The following is a 20,471-nucleotide window of genomic DNA, read 5'->3' as shown; positions in this document are numbered from 1 at the left end:
CGCAACTTTCACGTAGACCTCTTATTTACATTTACAGCATTTAGCAGACGCTCTTATCCAGAGCGACTTACAAGAAGTGCTTTGTCTGTCTACAGAAAGTATCTTTGCTAGTTACCAATAGGTTAGAGAGAAAGACGGTCCTGAGCTCAGGTACTGCTAGAAACAGAACTCTGTGCCATGCAGTGCAATACAATACAATACAGTAAACTACAATACACAGTGCAATACAATAAAATATGATGTATAAGTGCAGCAAAATATATTGCAAACAATACTTAATCCAATGCTCATGTAAGTGCTGTGTAATTCTGACTAGTAGTAGTAGTAGTATCTTAAAGTATCTGAATCTTAAAGTTACAGGCTGCGGCACACCGGACGCATCAGCAGACATTGACTGTGCTCGATTAAACCTAGACCACAAATCCTAGACCATAGGAGTGACAGAAGGTGACGTGCCTTAGAGATGTTAGTGTAAATCGTTATGGTTTTGCTTGTATTTGTGCACATATGCATTACAGTGTGCCATGCCGGAACAAGTTTCCAAGAAGCTAAATCCGTGCTTTCTTTCTAATTAGGTTAAACTTGTTCTTGCAGGCCAACAGTAAACGTGTACCCCTTGAATAGTGTTCCAATGACCAATAAATGGCCGATATATTTCACTATATTTCTCCCCTTAATCTTGGTTAATGCTTCCGTTAGCATTCCCCTGACCAATCACAAGGCTGACATCTTTTGCCCCGTTAACAGCGAAACAGTCTCATAGTCAGAGAAGCTTAGCGAGCCAAAGCTAACCCAGCATAACCAAGGTTTTAGATGGAGTTTGCTGATCATATCGAAAAGTGCTGTAGAAGATGACCTGGGCGGTTTGGTGGTTTGACGTTAGCCGCGTGCATTGGCCCATTATTTGAGTTAATCTCTCGGTTATCAGATGGGGCAGGGTTGGTTTCAGCCTTTCATCTTAGGTAACTTTTCCTCTTGTCATGGTGCAGGTTTTTCTGTTTTTTGTTAAAATCTTCATCAAATCCCACCATATTTAATAAATCTGGCATGCATTTCAAGAAAATTAGTATGAAAAGATGTACTTTGTAAGCATAGAGTTTACAGTAGTGATGCGTTGAATTGAAGATGCTGACATTTAGTACACACTTCAAGCTCAAGCTAAAAAACGCATGTTTTTATTCTTTTGAATGAACGTATGAAATATAAAAACACTTCTATTGTTGATCAAATCTGCTTTTAGTCGGGAAAATCTGATCTAATATTAAATAAAGACCATTTACATAAAATAAACTAGCTCCAGTTTATGAGGCTAACTCAGAAGTCACTGATGTGTTCAGTGTTATAACAAAATGTTAGTGACCCTTGAGTGACCTTTTTACCTTTGCTCCCTGTAGGGATGGAGTTCCCTGTGGACGCGCTGGTGTCTGTAAGCCATGAGGAGCTGGAGAGATCTGCCCATAGCTACATGTCTGAGCTACTGTACAGTGACCCTGAGCATGGCCAGTACTTCACACTGACCACTGGGAGGAAGGTAATAACATTCTCACTTGCACACAAACGGTCAGTTCTGGTCCTGGAGTGCTCGTGACCAGCACCGTTTGAAGATTGTCCTTGCCCAGACAACTGATTCAGCACCTGTTTATTGCCAGGTTTAGTAGGTGTTTTTGAGTAGGACGGTTACTAAACTGTGCTGCACGCTGGACCTCCAGGACTGGAGTTGAAGACCCCTGCTCCACACCGCTCTACTATGTGGAGAACACAGTCCGAATCTCAGAATTGAGACATAAAAATAGATTTAGGATGTAAACATTTAAATGCGTGGCTTTATACATTGAAACTCGCAAGCAACTAGTTGCATTTTAAGTTGCCTGCAACATAATTTCCATGCAACTTTACAGGTACACAAAGCAATTAGCAGATGCTCTTATGCAGAGCGACTTGCAAGAAGTGCATTGTCTGTCTAGAGGAAGTATCTTTGCTAGTTACCAATAGGTTGGAGAGAAAGCTGGTCCTGACAGGTACTGCTAGAAACAAAACACCACTGTTGATACAGAGAGAAAAAGAGCAGAGTTGAACACAGAGCAGTGCAATACAATACAATTAATACTTAATTCAGTGCTCATTTAAGTGCTGCATAAAGAGACGGTCTTCAGTCTGCGTTTGAAGACCGCGAGAGACTCCACTGTTTGGACAGCCAGTGGGAGTTCGTTCCCCCACCTGGGTGCCAGTACGGAGAACAGTCTCGATGCTGGTCTTCCATGTGCCTTGAAGGATGGCGGGTCAAGCCGAGCTGTACTCAAAGCTCGAGGGGCTTGTGGTACAGTTTGAGATTTCACCATCATGCCATCATGTAGGTAGGGGCTGGAAGCTAATGAAGGGAGCGCAGCAGTGGGGTGACGTGGCTGAACTTGGGCAGATTGAAGATGAGCCATGCTGCATCATTCTGGATGAGTTGCAGAGGCTTGATGGCCTGCGTGGGAAGACCAGCCAAAAGCCAGTTGCAGTAGTCAAGCCTTGAGATGACAAGAGACTGCGCTAGCGCCTGGGCGGCCTCTCGAGTGAGAAAGGGTCAGATCTTCAGATGTTGTACAGGAGAAACCTGCACGACAGAGTTAGGTTTGCGACATGACTCGAGAACGCTAACTGGCCATCCAGTAAGCCAAGCATCCATCCAGAGCAACAGTTGCAGTAACTCTATGTTACTCCACTAGTTGACTAAATTAGCAGCTCATATTTTTAAAGCACCCTGTCGGTTTCACCAAGTAAAGTCAACCATGAGTTGTAATTTAAATCTTTGCAGCAATTTAATAATCAACTTATCTTTGTTTTTTTTATTTTTTTCTATGTCAGTGTTGCCATATGTCATATATCTGTCTATCAGTGGTTCTTTACTGTATACTTTGGTTTTTTTATGTGTTGTTTATATGTAAATCATTTTAAAGTTAATGTTAAGTAGCCATTAAAGTTCTAGTCTACATGATATCTTGCTGATTCTGTCCTAGAAGCACCAAGAGTTCTTTGAGGAACACATCTCGGGCTCGCTTCTGTAATAATTTTCAGCATTTGGTTCCCAAATGAATCTGAGCTCTGTGTAAAATTATATAGCTTTAAAAGTAAATAAAATAAATAAATCAAGTACATAAAGTATGTTAACAGCAGGCTATAGATGAATAACCTCTGATAGACACAGCTGTTTAAACATCTGTTGGTGTTGGCTTGCTAGTTAACGTATCTGGTGACAATGTTTTTGAGAAACTCACATTTGTTGTTTTGACTCAGTAAACCCGACAATTAAAAACTCCATCTCACATCTTTATGTGCCTAGGCAAGGGGCCTCCTTTTTAGCCATCCTTTAAACCATCTTGTCCTTTAATCCTGTGAAATCAATGGTATGAAGGTATTTTTTGATTTGATGGTGTGATGTTATCTGTATTTTGAAACTCGTTCTATGAGGTTGCTGAAAAATTCTTTTTGCGAATTAGTTTTGTGTAAGTTTCAAGCAACTTGTGTGAAGGTTTCACCATGTAAAGCCAGCCAAACGTAGGGTGTTTCAGGTGTTTTTACTTCATGCTCTCCCAAAATAAAAAATGAAACCGAAACTGAAAAATTGCATTCATGACATCTGGGTTCATACTGGTTTGCTGTTTCTCAGTGATGCACTTTGATACTTTTTGAGTGCTAATAGCACCCCCTTGTGGAGAAATCCTTAGTTTACTAAATGTGAACGAGTTAGTGAATGAATGTGAGAGTTTCATTTATGTGTACACTTTTCCTGCTATTACAGAACTATTCATTTTGTTGAAGTTTGTGTTATTGTAGTTTTAGGAAAAAAAATAAAGGAGAATTTGGGGGATGGAGCAAGGGTGAAACAAATTTCATAGTGCTATCATCTAGGTTTCATAGGTCATCGTGTCCATCTGCTCTGTGCTGTAACTGTTTCAGATTTGCATCAGCCTGTCCAACGTGGGCTTCGTTCCTCTGTATGGAGCAAATCTCAAGCACAAAGTCCTGGCTCTGTTTGCCCCGGAGGACCAGTTCACAGGTAGTCTGAACATCTCAGCTCCAATAACGACCCCTATTCATCCACCAAAAATACAGTATGTATATACACTAGCTTTCTCATTGTTCCACACATGCATTCTCTATATCCTTTCCTAGCTGTGGCTTTGTTTTTGGATGACCAGTGGTGTGCTGTGGATGACATCCTCAGAACAGCGGACCCTGCACGAGAAGGCCTCATCGAGGTACTACTTCACATGTCCAGAAGGCCATGATCTTCCTTAACCAGCAGTCTTAGAAAGGTGTGATGGGTGGTCTTTGATAAACTGAAGCTGTGAGACCTTTTAGCTTATGGTCATATTTAGGTCCTAAATACCATTGATTGAGGTTGGAGGATATGAAGTGATTTAGACTTGGTTAACATTAATTAAACCATTCTAGCTTCAGTGGTTTGATGTTTTCTTTGGGGTCACCTTTTTTTTTTCTTCTTTTGTTCTGGTCACTTGTTTGATATGTTTCGTGAGATGGATAGTGACATCCATTAAATTAGGATTAGAATTTGGCTTTTTTTCCTCTGGTTTTGTATGAATGATGGCTCTGAGCACCAATTCATGATCTGAAAGTCTAGTCCTTGATTTATTTCTTGACTTCATTATGTGATAAAATGTGAAATCAGGAATGGTTTCTATAGTTTTGCAATGGTTTGCATAGTAACACAATCCCTCAGATTCCTAACAACGATGGCCATGAACGTTTCTCAGTACAGTATATAGGCGAAGAGAGGTAGACTGAACGTCGAGTGCCCACATTATTCACTGCGAGGGTCAAATACTCATGCTGATGCCTCAAATACGCTAACTCATTTGTGATGACATTAACCAAAAAGTGAGGAGAAAGCACCAAGCTAAAGTTAGCCAGCTTCTTATTCGAAGTTTCCATTCCACCTTAGATGGAGAAACTGTTACATATTACTGCTACTCCATTTAAGGTGGAACATAAAATTGTAATAAGAAGCTGGTGAATAGGAAGCCCACTTCAGCTGCTTCTCCTCCCCACAGGAGTGGCGTGGTCGCTAAGTGCTAATTCTAAACATTTTTAACTTTTCGAATGTCAGGTACAGGCAGAAAACCATAAAGTAATGCCATTACATAGCAACGTCTGCTGTAGAAATCTGTTTATTAAACCAGCACTTCGGATGCATGTTCACCATGGTGTATTAGCGTCAAGCTAGCAGGGTTAGCTTGGCGCTACACAGAATTCTGTCAGCTCTAATTGAAATACATTAAAGACCCATTTTAAGCTTGTAACAGGTGAACCTTCTTTACTTTGTGTGTCTAATTTTGTGAGTAACTCTTTCTTGAAAGGCTTGAGCTTGAAGTCTGTGTTTTATTATTGTAGCATTAGCCTGTTAGCCGGTTAGCTTTCTGCTTCGTACTTGGCTTACTCCAGTGAGGGCAGAATGTAGCCGGATATAACGAGAATACAAACTGCCTATCAGTTAGAGAGTCTGGTAGCAGCAACTGGCGATGTTCAACTGTTCAATCTGGCTACGTTTTGTGGACTCGGCTCTCAAACAATCAGGCTTTTTCAAAGAGTCTTTATGAAGCCGCATTCGCGAATCTTCTGAAGCTCTGCGCTTTTTATATTTGTAGCATTGCTGTGACTTCATCTTCACTCGGCTGTGGTGACAGCTGCGAAGGACATGTTGTCCGCTTCAGAGACCTTTTTTATCAGGGAAAAATGATAACTTAAAACAGCTTTGTTTTTCAGCAGGGAAGTAGTGTCTTTGAATTTCATGCTCCACATATTCAAAAGCATGTGCCAGAGGGGATCAGTTAAATGAGACCTGCTACTTTGACAGAGTAGATGCTCGGTTTCAAAGGCGAATATAAAATGGTAATTTGTCATAGTAGGATTTGGACGGGATGGTTGATGGTTTTTTGTATTATTTGGTCTTTATTACTTTTAAGCTCTCCTGTTTTGATTGATATCATCATTGGAGTCAATCTTTTGCTTGTCAGGAGTGGACACATGCTTTATAAGGATGTGATGCATTGGTGTAGGTTAACCTGTAATGTGTGCCAAGTCTTGCTATTGTTTTGACCTGAATGGAAGAAATATGCCTTTTTAGCATTATTAGGCCTTCGCGTTACAGAGTCCGCGACTCTTCATGTTGCAGAGTCCGCAGTTTGCTCAGAGTGATGGAGCCACATTGGATAATCCTGTTTCACTCATTTCAGCCAGAAGGTGGACACTTTATACAGACACTCAAGATCCATCCAATTATAAATTAACTTGTAATGATCAGTTCATTTAATATTGAAATGTAGCCTTATATTGCACATTTTCAGTTTATCTTATGCAGAGATTGCACTTATGTTTAATTTTTTTTATTTAATGTCTTCTAAGAAAGTGATGGCTAGCTAGGATTTCTGTCTTTTAGAGATGGCAGAAATTACCCCCAAAAAAAGTTTAATTAGACATTTTTCTAATTATTAGTATTTTGATGCAAAAATGACAATACCTGCCGTTTTGTGAAATCACACCTCTGTTTTTACCGCGGTTAAGGATGTCGTCAGGCTTATTTATTGCTTTAGCAATTAACTCATTCAGCATATACACATGAACATGTTTAGAACGTTTGTATTTAATAAGAGGAAATAATAAGGAGAGATGACTGAGAGGTGTGTGCTTGTGTCTGTATGTCAGAGAGGGAGAGGTTGTGTGAGCTAGTTACTCGGCTAACAAAGCCTGTTTTATGGAAATGGACAGAAGGCCAAACTTTGACGCTGAGTACTGCCTTTGTTTTCAACAGACCGTTTTGCATAAACGGGCCTGGTTTCATTTTACCCTGGAACTCAGTCCACACATACACACGCTGTCCATAGGGTTCTGGAAGCAGCTGTGGAAGAAGAGGGCATACCAAGCCTCCCCCTTTTCCTCTGGCATGTCTGCCATATTGTTTACATGGGCCCGTTTCCTGAAGGACAGACAGCATTTCGTTCTTACAGAGCTTACATATATTTATCTGCTTTGGTACTAGGTTATTTTTCCTGCACAAAAATGTGCCTTCATTTATTTCCTGACTCTAAACAAATCCAGCTTGTGTGCTAGGAAGTGAACGCCAGTAGTTCTCGATTAGTGACGTAAATCGCACCGTTCTAATTTCTGTGTGTTGTTTGCTTCGTCACCCAGGATAAAGGGATAGTTTTGCTAAAAATCCAATTTAGGCAACTATCCCCTTAAAGGTTGATGAGCAACCGGTTTGGTGTCTGCAGTTTGCTTCTTTAGTTCTTTGAAGGTAATGTTGCTAACAAGTAATGGAAGCATATATACAAACCTCAACTCTTAGAAAATTGGAACAATATGAAATGGCACTTAAGATAGAAAGCATTATGGCAAAATAGAAAGACCTTCCAAATTTGAAAGTCTCCAGGCACATAATTGCATGAGGCCTTTGTCATATTTTGCACCATAATGTGGCACAGTCTATTACCTGCACTATACGGTTACTCAGGCATGCTGTTTTGACGTGTAGAACGTGCTTTGATGTTATGTTAAAATAAACATGGGCGGCCTTGAAAAAGACGTCATCTAAAAGGCAGCAAGTTGCTTCAAAATGTGCATCTTTCAGCATTAATGGTGTTTTCCTGCATTTCAAAGTTAACCACTAATGCAAATCCATGACAGACCTTTGGACTTTATGCTGGTAATACCAGAAAAATGGTTCCCGGGTAATTTATTTGGACAGCAACAACATGTAAAGCATGTTGATGTGATTTTAGAAGTTCATTTACTCGCACATGTTTAGCAGTCTGAAATGTCTCCACAAGGGGATGTTAATAGCATGCAAATTGCATTTGTACGTGTCCTATGACAGTCATATGCTTTCAAAACGAGCGGGGACCAGTTTATTACCAAGGAAAGTTAGAATGGAAAGGTGGAGGCAGCGGTCCATGTGTATGTGTGTGTTATGCAAGGGGGAAGGAGGTCAATATATCAATAATGCAATTTTTTTTAACAGTAAAATATACTTTTATTTTTGGATGTTGTCCAGACCTACAAACTGCATGCCTAAATTATCACGCACTTGCTTCAAACCATATTATGTAAAGAAGACTTGATTATGTGGTACATCATATAGGTAAAAACTGTAGTAATAGCCATCTTAAAGCCTGAACTCTGTCCATTTTTTAAAAATTGACATAGCAAATTCTACAAATTCTTGCTGTTTACCATTTGTACCTACAGTTGTTTTTTATGCTTTGTTGTTTATTATTGTTGTTTATCTTGCAGGTGAGGTCTGTGGCAGAGAGAATTGTGCTGTACGTGCTGAATCGCATCGTTTACCGCACTAATGAGATGAGTGCTGGAGAGGTGCCCTTTCTGTGCCATGGTGAAAACGACTACGCCAAAATCCTCTGGAAGAGCGGGAAAGCTGTGGGCTTCTACTCGGTCAAACCCAGAGGTCTGTTTTGCCGGTTAATGGACTTGTCAATAACTTGCACATTAAAAGCCATGTTGGTGCACTACGAACCCTTTGCAGGGCCAGACTTCAATTTCTCACATAAAAAGAGCTTTGCTTGCATCGTTTTCCACGTCATGTGCCTTGGCAATGTCAAAAAATAAGGGTAGATGTCCCTGAAATGGTGCTGTCTAGAAAAGAGCATATCGCTGTCGTTTTTAATTTTTTGACATAACTGTTGTCCTTTACATTGTATGCAAATTTCATGATGAATGGACCAAAAGAAATGGCCCAACATAGTTTGGGAAAAAGTCTGGTTCCATTGACTTACAATAAAAGTGAAGTAGGTTTTTCCCTTGTCCTATGAAGTTACAGTGTAATCGACATCAGGCAGTGTATCCATAATCATTTTCGAAGTGGATGTCTGGTTCCCATCACCACCACTGTGAACAATTCTGACTTGGCAAGTGTCTCTAGAACAGAGCATTTCACACCCAAACGCTTTGAATGGCTTTGTTTACATCCTAAACATTCAAAATGTCTGCATATTTAAATATATTCCATTTAAGCTGCTGTTCATGGTGCTGTTGTGGCCTAGCGTAAGGATTTAAACAATGTTTGGGGCTTAAAGTGGGTTTTATAGCACTTGTAATAAAATAATTATTAAAGCATCTAGATTACTAAGTGCTTAGAGTAATTAGTGAGCTGTGCTACTGAACCTGAGTTGCATAGATGCTGGAATAAAGGTCAAGTGCCTCAAATTAATAGTAACATCCCTCCTGTGATTAGCGTTCCTGACACTTTCCAGCACTTCGTCATTATATTCTGAAGTCTCCATACTGTGAATTTTTTAAAAATGATGTGCTAGTTTTAATGTAATGCTTTTATCAGAACCACATGGGCTAGCCTCAGGTGGAGTTGATCAGAATCTTTAATCGTCCCCTCCAATGGAGGCTCAGCACACAGAAAAACAGGCCTTGAACAGGTGAATGTGGGTGTGTAGCCATGTTTGCCTGGTTTCTATAGACAGAAATGGACATAAAGCTTTGATCCCTCACAGGGTATCTGCAAATTATGCATTAATAATATGAATAAACAAGCTATACAATACATTGAGTTTATGAATATCAGTTCCAATAATAAGCAGTGCTAAGGCACTTGGGAAACTGAGTCATTAACTGAACACCAGCTAGTCCGCCATGTTTAGCACATTGCCAGTCTAGTACCACTCAGATGGAGACAGTACCTTCCAGAAATGTACTCGAAGTGTAGAATAAAAAAACAGCAATAAATTGCAGAAAATAAATAGCGAGGTCATCTGCCATTAAGCAAATGCTAACATTTACAGTGTGAACCAGGACAAGATCAGCAACATGATGCTAATTACCCTTGACTTTGGATGCTTTGACCCATTTCCCAGCCAAAATAAACACAACAATGCTATATTAATGATTCCTACATTTGCATGAATGCACACAGAACCCACAAACACCAGTTTGCTGAACCTTCAATCATGCTGTGAGTTGCCAGGGCAATTAACATACTAGTTTATTCCAATTTGCAGGGCTTTCTGGGTAATGTAGTTCCTAGCGGCCTGCGCTGTAACAAGCAGGGAGTTTTCAACACCATATCCTGAAATGTGGTTTTAAGGCCATGTGTCCCCTGTTGTGCCCCCTGCAGGCAGCCTGTGTAATAACTTTGTGAGCCAGTGCTACCTCCTGCCTGTCATGGACTCCATATTTGTGAGGAAGAGTCACCGTGGAAACGAGCACGGGCTGCAGATGCTGGAGGACTACGTGGATAGTTTCAAAGATGATGAGCTCGGTCTGAAGTACCCTCTATCGCCAGCTATGTCCAGAGGTAAGAGGCCCTTCACATAGGTTTAGTGTCTTTTTAAGAGCAGTACATAGTGAGGAGCACCCACTTTGATTTTATTAGTGATGTTATACCATACAGTGCACAAGTCAAAGGCCACTGCTCATTGAATTAACTTCCAGTCAAAACAGCCAAGTCATTCATTTCTCAGTCTCAAGGGAAAAAAGTAACATTTTAGCAGAAATTTGAATTCTGTCGAAATAGAATTTCAGATTTGTCAGTGTTTGGTGTGTCCGCTCAGCCTTTATTGCAGCTTTCCTTCTTTTTCAGGAGACTCACTTTCTGTCTTCCAAGAAAGCTGCAGACACACTTCCAAAGTTCAGTCTTTAGAAGTTGGTTGCATTTACTACTCCTCGTGTAATGGCTAAAGTAATGGGAAGCATCTGACGCACTCTTTTCAGGAATTTCAGCTCTGAAACCTGTTCTGACTTTAGCTCGTGGTCACAGTGACGTGTGCTGATTCAGACTTGTTCTCTCCCCTGTGGACTTCTGGCTTTGTTACCGGAAAACCAGTGGTGGACAGTAACTAAGTAACTGAGTAAATTAATTAGTTTCTGTACTTTAGTATTTTTGGTGTATCTGTACTGAAGTTTCTCCATTCTGGGCGACTTTTTACTTTCACTCCACTACATTTCAGAGTCTAATATCCGACTTTTTCCTCCTACATTTTGAGAAATCTGTCGTTCCTTTTGGTTTCTGTGTGTATAAAAACGTAACATGTCAAAACGAAAGAAGCGCAAAGCCAGAGCACCAATCAGGGCCCAGCGGTCACTTTGTTTAGAGCTGGTTTTGACCTGTTGGTCATACCGACCCAGTGCAGCACGCGGTTCAACGTCAGCGCAGCAGCGTCAAACTTTGGGAGAGTCTATTCAACATAAATGATGAACTAACCTAACTTTGTGTAAATAGAGCACAATATAGAAATATGTCCACATATGCAGTCGAGACTGACGCGGCTTTTTTCTGAATTTCTACAAACACCATTTCATTTTATAGTAAATGAGTTTGGGCTGGTTTATGTTTATGAACAGACGCCTACAGATCAACATAGTAAAGGAGCTCATCTGTGATCCTGAGTTTAAAGCCAGTTTTTATTCAACTTAAACTTGGAACTAAGTTGTAAATAAATCTGAAACTGAAACTTTGCTTGTGTGTAAAAAGTGATTTCAGAGCCACTCGGTTCTCCCTGATGGAAACTGTTTACCTTCAGTGTTTTGTGCTTCTGATCATTTTAATAGACGTCAGCGTCACTAATTAATGACCTTCTATTAAAAGACTGGTTTACCAAGAGAGACGCTGGAGGACTTTCACCTGAAATGAGTTCATGAAGCCAGTCTGGTTATAAAAATGATAACAGGACATCAGAGCCAGAATGACTCTTTTAGTACTTTTACTTTATACTTAAGTACATTTGAAGGGAAATACTTTAGTACTTTTACTCAAGTGGAGGTCTAAAGGGAGGAGCTTCTACTTTTACTGGAGTGATATTTTACCTTGGGTGTCTCTACTTTAACTGAAGTACATGATTTGTGTACTATATTCATGGATATCATCAGTGACTGACAGGCAGCCCTATGGAAGGGGTCTGCGACATGCAGTTCCGGAGCATGCGGCTCTTTTACTGCCCTGTTGTGGGTTCACAGCAGAATTAGGCTCTGTTTACATCTTTACTTAATTATACTGTTCTTTTTAAAGGTTAGTGGAATTCTCCTTCAACTTAGCTGGCTGGTAACATTAAAACAACACTCTGTGTCTTCTCTGCAGTGTGCAGGCACTACCTAGACAGGTACCCGGCAGATGTGGACCTGCTATGGGAGGTGGAGGGTGTCGGTGGTCCCTACCAGAAGACCAGAGTGGCCAGCAAACTCAGCTCTCACGCACTCAGAGGTACACACCTCTCTGGTCAGTCTCTGTGCTGCTTTTTGTACATTTTTAGCTGATCAGCCAAGACTTGTCTGGAATCTAGAGCCTTATGACACTTAAAAAAATAAGTTCTTCAAGGGTTCTGTAGTAACGAAAATGGTTCTATATAGAAACATGATCACCAAAAGAACCATCATGAAATCGTTCTTCAGATTTATTGAAAAAGTGTATATGGTTCTATATAGAGTACATGTTGCTGCTGGAGTTTTTAAAAAACACTGTGTCCACTCACTGTCCACTCTATTCAACACTCCTACCTTGTTGGGGCACCTTGTAGATGTGAAGTCAGAGATGATAGCTCATCTGCTCATCTGGGCGCAAAACGCCATCACGCCGCCACTGCTGAGAATGACCCACCACACAAATAGTAACTGTGGGGGTCCTGACCACTGAAGAACCAGGATAACAAAGTGTCAGAGAAACAGATGGACTACAGTCTGTAACTGTATCTGCTCCTATGTGGTCAGTGGAGCTGATAAAATGGACAGTGAGTGTAGAAACAAGAAGATGGTGTATATCATTTTAACTTGTGTGGCTAAGGTAACCATGCTAGCTGAAGTTAGAAGAGAGATTTTCCTGTTTTCAGGGTTATCTCGACATGGTTCCACACCATCAGGCTGCCTTTCATCTAATGTTAAACTGTTAGCTGTAGCTTTCGTGTATCTACCAATTCAACTCGCAGTGGCTGAAAGATTTTCCCTTTTGAAGTTTAATAGTGTAATAAAAGAAAATGTCTATATAAATGTAATGATATGAGACCTCTGGTCAAATCAGAGCTCTATAGAGACTCAGATCAGCTTAAAAAGGCTTCATCTATCAGAAAGTCCATCTCTATTGCTGAGCGACCCTGTGAGGCCGTCAGTCGGGCGGCTCTTTATTGCGACAGTAATTGATTGACCATAGGTGACTTTTGCTCTGGCCATAATGGATTTATGGGTTATTTATGAATAGATTTTTGTGGTTTGTGATGAATCCGATGCTCATGAAGGTGGGCTCCTCTCGTGGGGAAAGGACGACGGCAAGAACGGACAGACGGTGGAGGACAAGGTGGAGATGACAGAGGAAACTAGCCTCGATATCACGGTACAAGCCCCCCCCCCCCACGTTCTAAACGACATGGTAGAATACTGAAGTTGATGAATGTTGGAGAACATAAAGCGTTTATGTCCTTGATATTTACATTACTGTGCAAAATCACACACCTCACCAGAGCATAAAATCAAGCTGCTTCAGATCTGAAAACATCCACTGTGAGAAGACCACTCAGCACTATGGGTCTGAAAGGATGTGTAGCGGTTCAAGAAGAACCTCACTGAGAGAAAGAGACGGACAAAAACGTATTTATTTTTATGCACTGATCTAAATATTGTAATGTACATTATTTGGACTCTAAGAAGCAGGAATCAACCAACTTCTAAGACTGAACTTTGGAGGTGTGGGAAAATAGCCCTGCAGCTTTCTTTTAAAACTGAAAGCGAGTCTCCCGAAAAGAATGCAGGCTGTAATAAAGGTAAACAAAATCAAACCTGAAAAAATATGTCTTATTCAGTTGTTGAGGCTTTCTGCTCTTTGTCTGATGCTCAGCACCTGAATAGCTTGTACTTAATGGCTGTTTTGACTGGGCTTTATTTTAATCAGTGAAGGGTGTTCTTTGACTTTTGCACAGTACTGTATGTAAACGATTTTGTTTTGTTGACAAAGGTTTTGTGTGTGTATATATATATATATATATATATGTGTGTGTGTATGTATGTATGTATGTATGTATGTATGTATGTATGTGTATGTATATACTTCTTATTTGGCAGCTTTTTTGGTCGAACTTTCTTGTTCCATCTTAAATGTAGTAACAGTTACATTCTGGTACTAGTGCTAGTAGCCTGTGTGTACCTGATTTAAGGTAGAACAGGAAATTCATCAGCTTTCTTGAATTCCACTCGCCCCTACGCTCGCTACTTCGACCACCAGATGCTACTAAAATCTGCAAATATTACAGTTGCTATTCAGTACTTGCTGCAGTACCAGCACACAATAACCCTGAGACTGACCGAGTAAAGCAGCTTCTCAGGAGGTACAAGATTAAACCATGTGTCCAGGTTGGCCTAAGGCCAACCCCAAAAGTCCAGCCATTGGTTTATGCCCGCTGGGGTTTTAATGTTATTTGAAAAATGATTGAAACATCCCTGACTCTGACATTCAGCTAAACAGAATTATGTTTGTGGTTTGCTCGTCATATTATCTGTCCATATTTGTGGCAAACCCACCCAAGTATAACGATTATGGTCAAAGAATTTTAACTGATGTACCTCGAGCTACAAGATTGATGCCACAAAGGAACAAAAAGAGACAGAGGAAAAAAAAGAGACACAAAAAAGGCCACATGGGTCCACCTGGATCAGAAGGCTGTCCCTGATTGGTCAGAAGCTCCGCCCTAATTGGTTCAAGAGCTGTTTTTGATCTGAAATCTGCCCTAACTTAGGCCCAGCATAAGTTTCCATGGTGATGAAGCCTGGTAAAAATTGATCCACCGTTGGAGAAATAAAAATCCAAGTTTAAAGTTAGCTGGCTTAGAAAGAAATGTTTCGTGTTGTCTGTGCTTCTGTTTACCTCAACCTCACTGGCAAGTTATCAGCTATCAAAAAGAGTTAGATGATTCATGTTATGTGCTTTTTCTTCTGCAGGAGGAAATCATTGTTGTCAACAGGCATCTCAAAGTAGCTGAAGGTAAGTCAAGGCATTTCTGGTGTCCTGTCTCTTATGGCCATTCTGCTTTTCTGACCTTTCTTTCTTATTCTTCTGTCTATATCTCTCTACCCTCCCTCTCTCCATAGAGACGAACGATACGCCGATCTCGACACGCACTCGGAGCAGTGAGCATAAGCGGAAGAAGCGAATGAGAGAGGAAAAGGAGATGAGTGCGGCGGAAGGCCAGCCGGAGAAAGTTTGCAGGTTTTTAATCTCCTTGAACATGAGAACTGCTCAACTAGGGCTATTATTTTTCAATAGTTTCTATAATTGATTCATTATGTTATTAGATTATTTGTATCATTGTTGCTTCTGCCGTCTCCTCTCACTTTGCTCCCTCACAGCACAGCTGTCATTAAAACTTTTGCCCATGCAGCAAGCAGTTTTTTCTTTTATATAAAGAAAAGCAGAAGCCGTATCGCCCCCTACGCTTCCTGTAGTGTATTACAGTCTGTCAGAGCGACTGTGTGGATCATATGAACATTATAGAGCTTTTTAAATGAAACAGTAGAAGCCGTATCGCCCCCTACGCTTCCTGTAGTGTATTACAGTCTGTCAGAGCGACTGTGTGGATCATATGAACATTATAGAGCTTTTTAAATGAAACAGTAGAAGCCGTATCGCCCCCCTACGCTTCCTGTAGTGTATTACAGTCTGTCAGAGTGACTGTGTGGATCATATGAACATTATAGAGCTTTTTAAATGAAACAGTAGAAGCCGTATCGCCCCCCTACGCTTCCTGTAGTGTATTACAGTCTGTCAGAGCGACTGTATGGATCATATGAACATTATAGAGCTTTTTAAATGAAACAGTAGAAGCCGTATCGCCCCCTACGCTTCCTGTAGTGTATTACAGTCTGTCAGAGTGACTGTGTGGATCATATGAACATTATAGAGCTTTTTAAATGAAACAGTAGAAGCCGTATCGCCCCCTACGCTTCCTGTAGTGTATTACAGTCTGTCAGAGCGACTGTGTGGATCATATGAACATTATAGAGCTTTTTAAATGAAACAGTAGAAGCCGTATCGCCCCCTACGCTTCCTGTAGTGTATTACAGTCTGTCAGAGCGACTGTGTGGATCATATGAACATTATAGAGCTTTTTAAATGAAACAGTAGAAGCCGTATCGCCCCCTACGCTTCCTGTAGTGTATTACAGTCTGTCAGAGCGACTGTGTGGATCATATGAACATTATAGAGCTTTTTAAATGAAACAGTAGAAGCCGTATCGCCCCCTACGCTTCCTGTAGTGTATTACAGTCTGTCAGAGCGACTGTGTGGATCATATGAACATTATAGAGCTTTTTAAATGAAACAGTAGAAGCCGTATCGCCCCCTACACTTCCTGTAGTGTATTACAGTCTGTCAGAGCGACTGTGTGGATCATATGAACATTATAGAGCTTTTTAAATGAAACAGTAGAAGCCGTATCGCCCCCTACGCTTCCTGTAGTGTATTACAGTCTGTCAGAGCGACTGTGTGGATCATATGAACATTATAGAGCTTTTTAAATGAAACAGTAGAAGCCGTATCGCCCCCTACGCTTCCTGTAGTGTATTACAGTCTGTCAGAGCGACTGTATGGATCATATGAACATTATAGAGCTTTTTAAATGAAACAGTAGAAGCCGTATCGCCCCCTACGCTTCCTGTAGTGTATTACAGTCTGTCAGAGCGACTGTGTGGATCATATGAACATTATAGAGCTTTTTAAATGAAACAGTAGAAGCCGTATCGCCCCCTACGCTTCCTGTAGTGTATTACAGTCTGTCAGAGCGACTGTGTGGATCATATGAACATTATAGAGCTTTTTAAATGAAACAGTAGAAGCCGTATCGCCCCCTACGCTTCCTGTAGTGTATTACAGTCTGTCAGAGCGACTGTGTGGATCATATGAACATTATAGAGCTTTTTAAATGAAACAGTAGAAGCCGTATCGCCCCCTACGCTTCCTGTAGTGTATTACAGTCTGTCAGAGCGACTGTGTGGATCATATGAACATTATAGAGCTTTTTAAATGAAACAGTAGAAGCCGTATCGCCCCCTACGCTTCCTGTAGTGTATTACAGTCTGTCAGAGCGACTGTGTGGATCATATGAACATTATAGAGCTTTTTAAATGAAACAGTAGAAGCCGTATCGCCCCCTACGCTTCCTGTAGTGTATTACAGTCTGTCAGAGCGACTGTGTGGATCATATGAGCATTACAGAGCTTTTTAAATGAAACAGTAGAAGCCGTATCGCCCCCTACGCTTCCTGTAGTGTATTACAGTCTGTCAGAGCGACTGTGTGGATCATATGAACATTATAGAGCTTTTTAAATGAAACAGTAGAAGCCGTATCGCCCCCTACGCTTCCTGTAGTGTATTACAGTCTGTCAGAGCGACTGTGTGGATCATATGAACATTATAGAGCTTTTTAAATGAAACAGTAGAAGCCGTATCGCCCCCTACGCTTCCTGTAGTGTATTACAGTCTGTCAGAGCGACTGTGTGGATCATATGAGCATTACAGAGCTTTTTAAATGAAACAGTAGAAGCCGTATCGCCCCCTACGCTTCCTGTAGTGTATTACAGTCTGTCAGAGCGACTGTGTGGATCATATGAACATTATAGAGCTTTTTAAATGAAACAGTAGAAGCCGTATCGCCCCCTACGCTTCCTGTAGTGTATTACAGTCTGTCAGAGCGACTGTGTGGATCATATGAACATTATAGAGCTTTTTAAATGAAACAGTAGAAGCCGTATCGCCCCCTACGCTTCCTGTAGTGTATTACAGTCTGTCAGAGCGACTGTGTGGATCATTTGAACATTATACAGCTTTTTAAATGAAACAGTAGAAGTCGTATCGCCCCCTACGCTTCCTGTAGTGTATTACAGTCTGTCAGAGCGACTGTGTGGATCATTTGAACATTATACAGCTTTTTAAATGAAACAGTAGAAGTCGTATCGCCCCCTACGCTTCCTGTAGTGTATTACAGTCTGTCAGAGCGACTGTGTGGATCATATGAACATTATAGAGCTTTTTAAATGAAACAGTAGAAGCCGTATCGCCCCCTACGCTTCCTGTAGTGTATTACAGTCTGTCAGAGCGACTGTGTGGATCATATGAACATTACAGAGCTTTTTAAATGAAACGGTAGAAGCCGTATCGCCCCCTACGCTTCCTGTAGTGTGTTACAGTCTGTCAGAGCGACTGTGTGGATCATATGAACATTATAGAGCTTTTTAAATGAAACGGTAGAAGCCGTATCGCCCCCTACGCTTCCTGTAGTGTATTACAGTCTGTCAGAGCGACTGTGTGGATCATATGAACATTATAGAGCTTTTTAAATGAAACGGTAGAAGCCGTATCGCCCCCTACGCTTCCTGTAGTGTATTACAGTCTGTCAGAGCGACTGTGTGGATCATTTGAACATTATACAGCTTTTTAAATGAAACGGTAGAAGTCGTATCGCCCCCTACGCTTCCTGTAGTGTATTACAGTCTGTCAGAGCGACTGTGTGGATCATATGAACATTACAGAGCTTTTTAAATGAAACAGTAGAAGCCGTATCGCCCCCTACGCTTCCTGTAGTGTATTACAGTCTGTCAGAGCGACTGTGTGGATCATATGAACATTACAGAGCTTTTTAAATGAAACGGTAGAAGCCGTATCGCCCCCTACGCTTCCTGTAGTGTATTACAGTCTGTCAGAGCGACTGTGTGGATCATATGAACATTATAGAGCTTTTTAAATGAAACGGTAGAAGCCGTATCGCCCCCTACGCTTCCTGTAGTGTATTACAGTCTGTCAGAGCGACTGTGTGGATCATATGAACATTATAGAGCTTTTTAAATGAAACGGTAGAAGCCGTATCGCCCCCTACGCTTCCTGTAGTGTATTACAGTCTGTCAGAGTGACTGTGTGGATCATATGAACATGATGGAGCATTATAACAACATTTGAATCAATAAAATGAAACTCTTTTTCAATCTTTGTGTTACATTACTTTACTTTACATGTGTGACTTTGTCAGTTTTGCTATGGTGAAGTGCGGTCATTACTGTAATATCATTCTTCTGCAGAACACGGCAATACAAATTCCAATAATGCTATAGTAAAACCTTCAGTATGAAGGACGTAACAACAAACTACATGCAATAAAAATAAAGTCGAGATGCTAGGTAGCCCACTCGCTATTACAGTTGGAGTCATCAGGTAATTCATTCATCAATTCATCAAGTAAATTATAGGATCACAGTCCTTTAAAAGTAGAGCTAGCTAGCTTATGTCCTATTGTATGCTACAAATTAACCAGCTGTTTCAAGTTTAGCCTCTGTCCTTTAAGGTCTACACTTGCTACATGTAGCTAAACAGACATTCTTTACTAAAGACTCGAGACTTGGACGCGAACCCCAGAGACTTCTCATCTTGCACTTGATTCCCAGAGACTCTAAACTCAACCCTGACTTGCACCAAAAGACTTGAGACTCTATTCTGACTTGGCTCATCAATCGACTTGTGAACATCTCTGCCATTCGGCACCTTGGAGGATTAATCTGTAGTAGGTTGTAATAGCTATAACCAGCTTGAAGACGTGATGTGTCACAATGTGGCTGTACTGAGTGTTGTGGGTTTGTGATCAGGGTAGAAGAGCAAGAAACTGAAGCTGTGGTCCAGGAGGCAGAAGAAGAGAAGAGTGGACAGGAGGTGGCAGAATCTGCCCCAGAACCTGCTGATGAAACGGAAGAGCAAGCAGGCCCTGAGGCTCCTACAGTGGAGCAGGAGCCTAAAGAACAGGTGACACACACTCACACTGATCTGCAGTTTCCCTCCGTGATCAATAAAGATCTTATCTTATGCATTCAGTACAAGTTGCCTAAATAAATGCAGGAATGTTGGAGAAGGATTGAACTATTGTGTGTGTGTGTATGTGTGTATATATGTATATGTGTGTGTGTGTGTGTATATGTATGTATATATATATATATATACACACACACACACACACACACACACACACACACACACACACACACACACACACACACACACACACACACACACACACACATATAAAAAAAATGTTTTGTGACCATGTATGACAGGTTGTATGAAGCTCTGTCCATCACTCAAATGTTGTTTACTTTGTGTGTATCCTTGTAAAAACGGCCTTCAAGTTTTATTTGACTGCCAGTCTACATGCTGTATGTCTGACGTGAATGCTTTGTTTCTTTCTGCATACTGGAGGTCATGGAGGTGAATGGGGAGCTGACTGAGGAGCCGGGGGCAGAGCATAACAAAGAGGAGGTGCAGGGGAGCATAGCAGCTGAGGCTGTCCTCCAAAATGGCACAGTTGGAGAGGAAGAGGAGGAGATGGATGTGGATGAAGCAGCTGAGAAACAGGTAGAATGTTTAAAATTCACACTTTTGAGCCCTGCAGGCACATTGCTTGTGATGAAATCACTCCGCTTTTCTCAAGCAG

At 41.1% G+C, this 20,471-nt stretch overlaps 1 protein-coding gene across 2 annotated transcripts in view; it reads left to right on the top strand.

Annotated features, from left to right (window-relative positions):
* The window catches only part of fam169ab (family with sequence similarity 169 member Ab), a 44,844-nt gene that overhangs the window by 13,872 nt on the left and 10,501 nt on the right, over positions 1-20,471 (top strand). The window contains exons 2-12 of one of the 2 annotated variants that reach the window (XM_017681870.2): positions 1,395-1,531; positions 3,943-4,042; positions 4,159-4,244; positions 8,296-8,467; positions 10,145-10,324; positions 12,104-12,241; positions 13,251-13,345; positions 14,944-14,986; positions 15,094-15,211; positions 19,633-19,786; positions 20,237-20,392. In XM_017681870.2, coding sequence (XP_017537359.2) covers positions 1,397-1,531; positions 3,943-4,042; positions 4,159-4,244; positions 8,296-8,467; positions 10,145-10,324; positions 12,104-12,241; positions 13,251-13,345; positions 14,944-14,986; positions 15,094-15,211; positions 19,633-19,786; positions 20,237-20,392 — 1,377 coding nt within the window. In that variant the 5' untranslated portion in view covers positions 1,395-1,396. The remainder of the gene's footprint in view (positions 1-1,394; positions 1,532-3,942; positions 4,043-4,158; positions 4,245-8,295; positions 8,468-10,144; positions 10,325-12,103; positions 12,242-13,250; positions 13,346-14,943; positions 14,987-15,093; positions 15,212-19,632; positions 19,787-20,236; positions 20,393-20,471) is intronic. The other variant, XM_017681871.2, reaches the window with a different exon arrangement.

The sequence above is a fragment of the Pygocentrus nattereri genome, chromosome 16 (assembly GCF_015220715.1).
Source record: "Pygocentrus nattereri isolate fPygNat1 chromosome 16, fPygNat1.pri, whole genome shotgun sequence".
NCBI classification, from domain to species: domain Eukaryota; kingdom Metazoa; phylum Chordata; class Actinopteri; order Characiformes; family Serrasalmidae; genus Pygocentrus; species Pygocentrus nattereri.
Note: the sequence above shows the minus strand (reverse complement) of the source record. Positions and strands in the feature narration are given on the sequence as shown.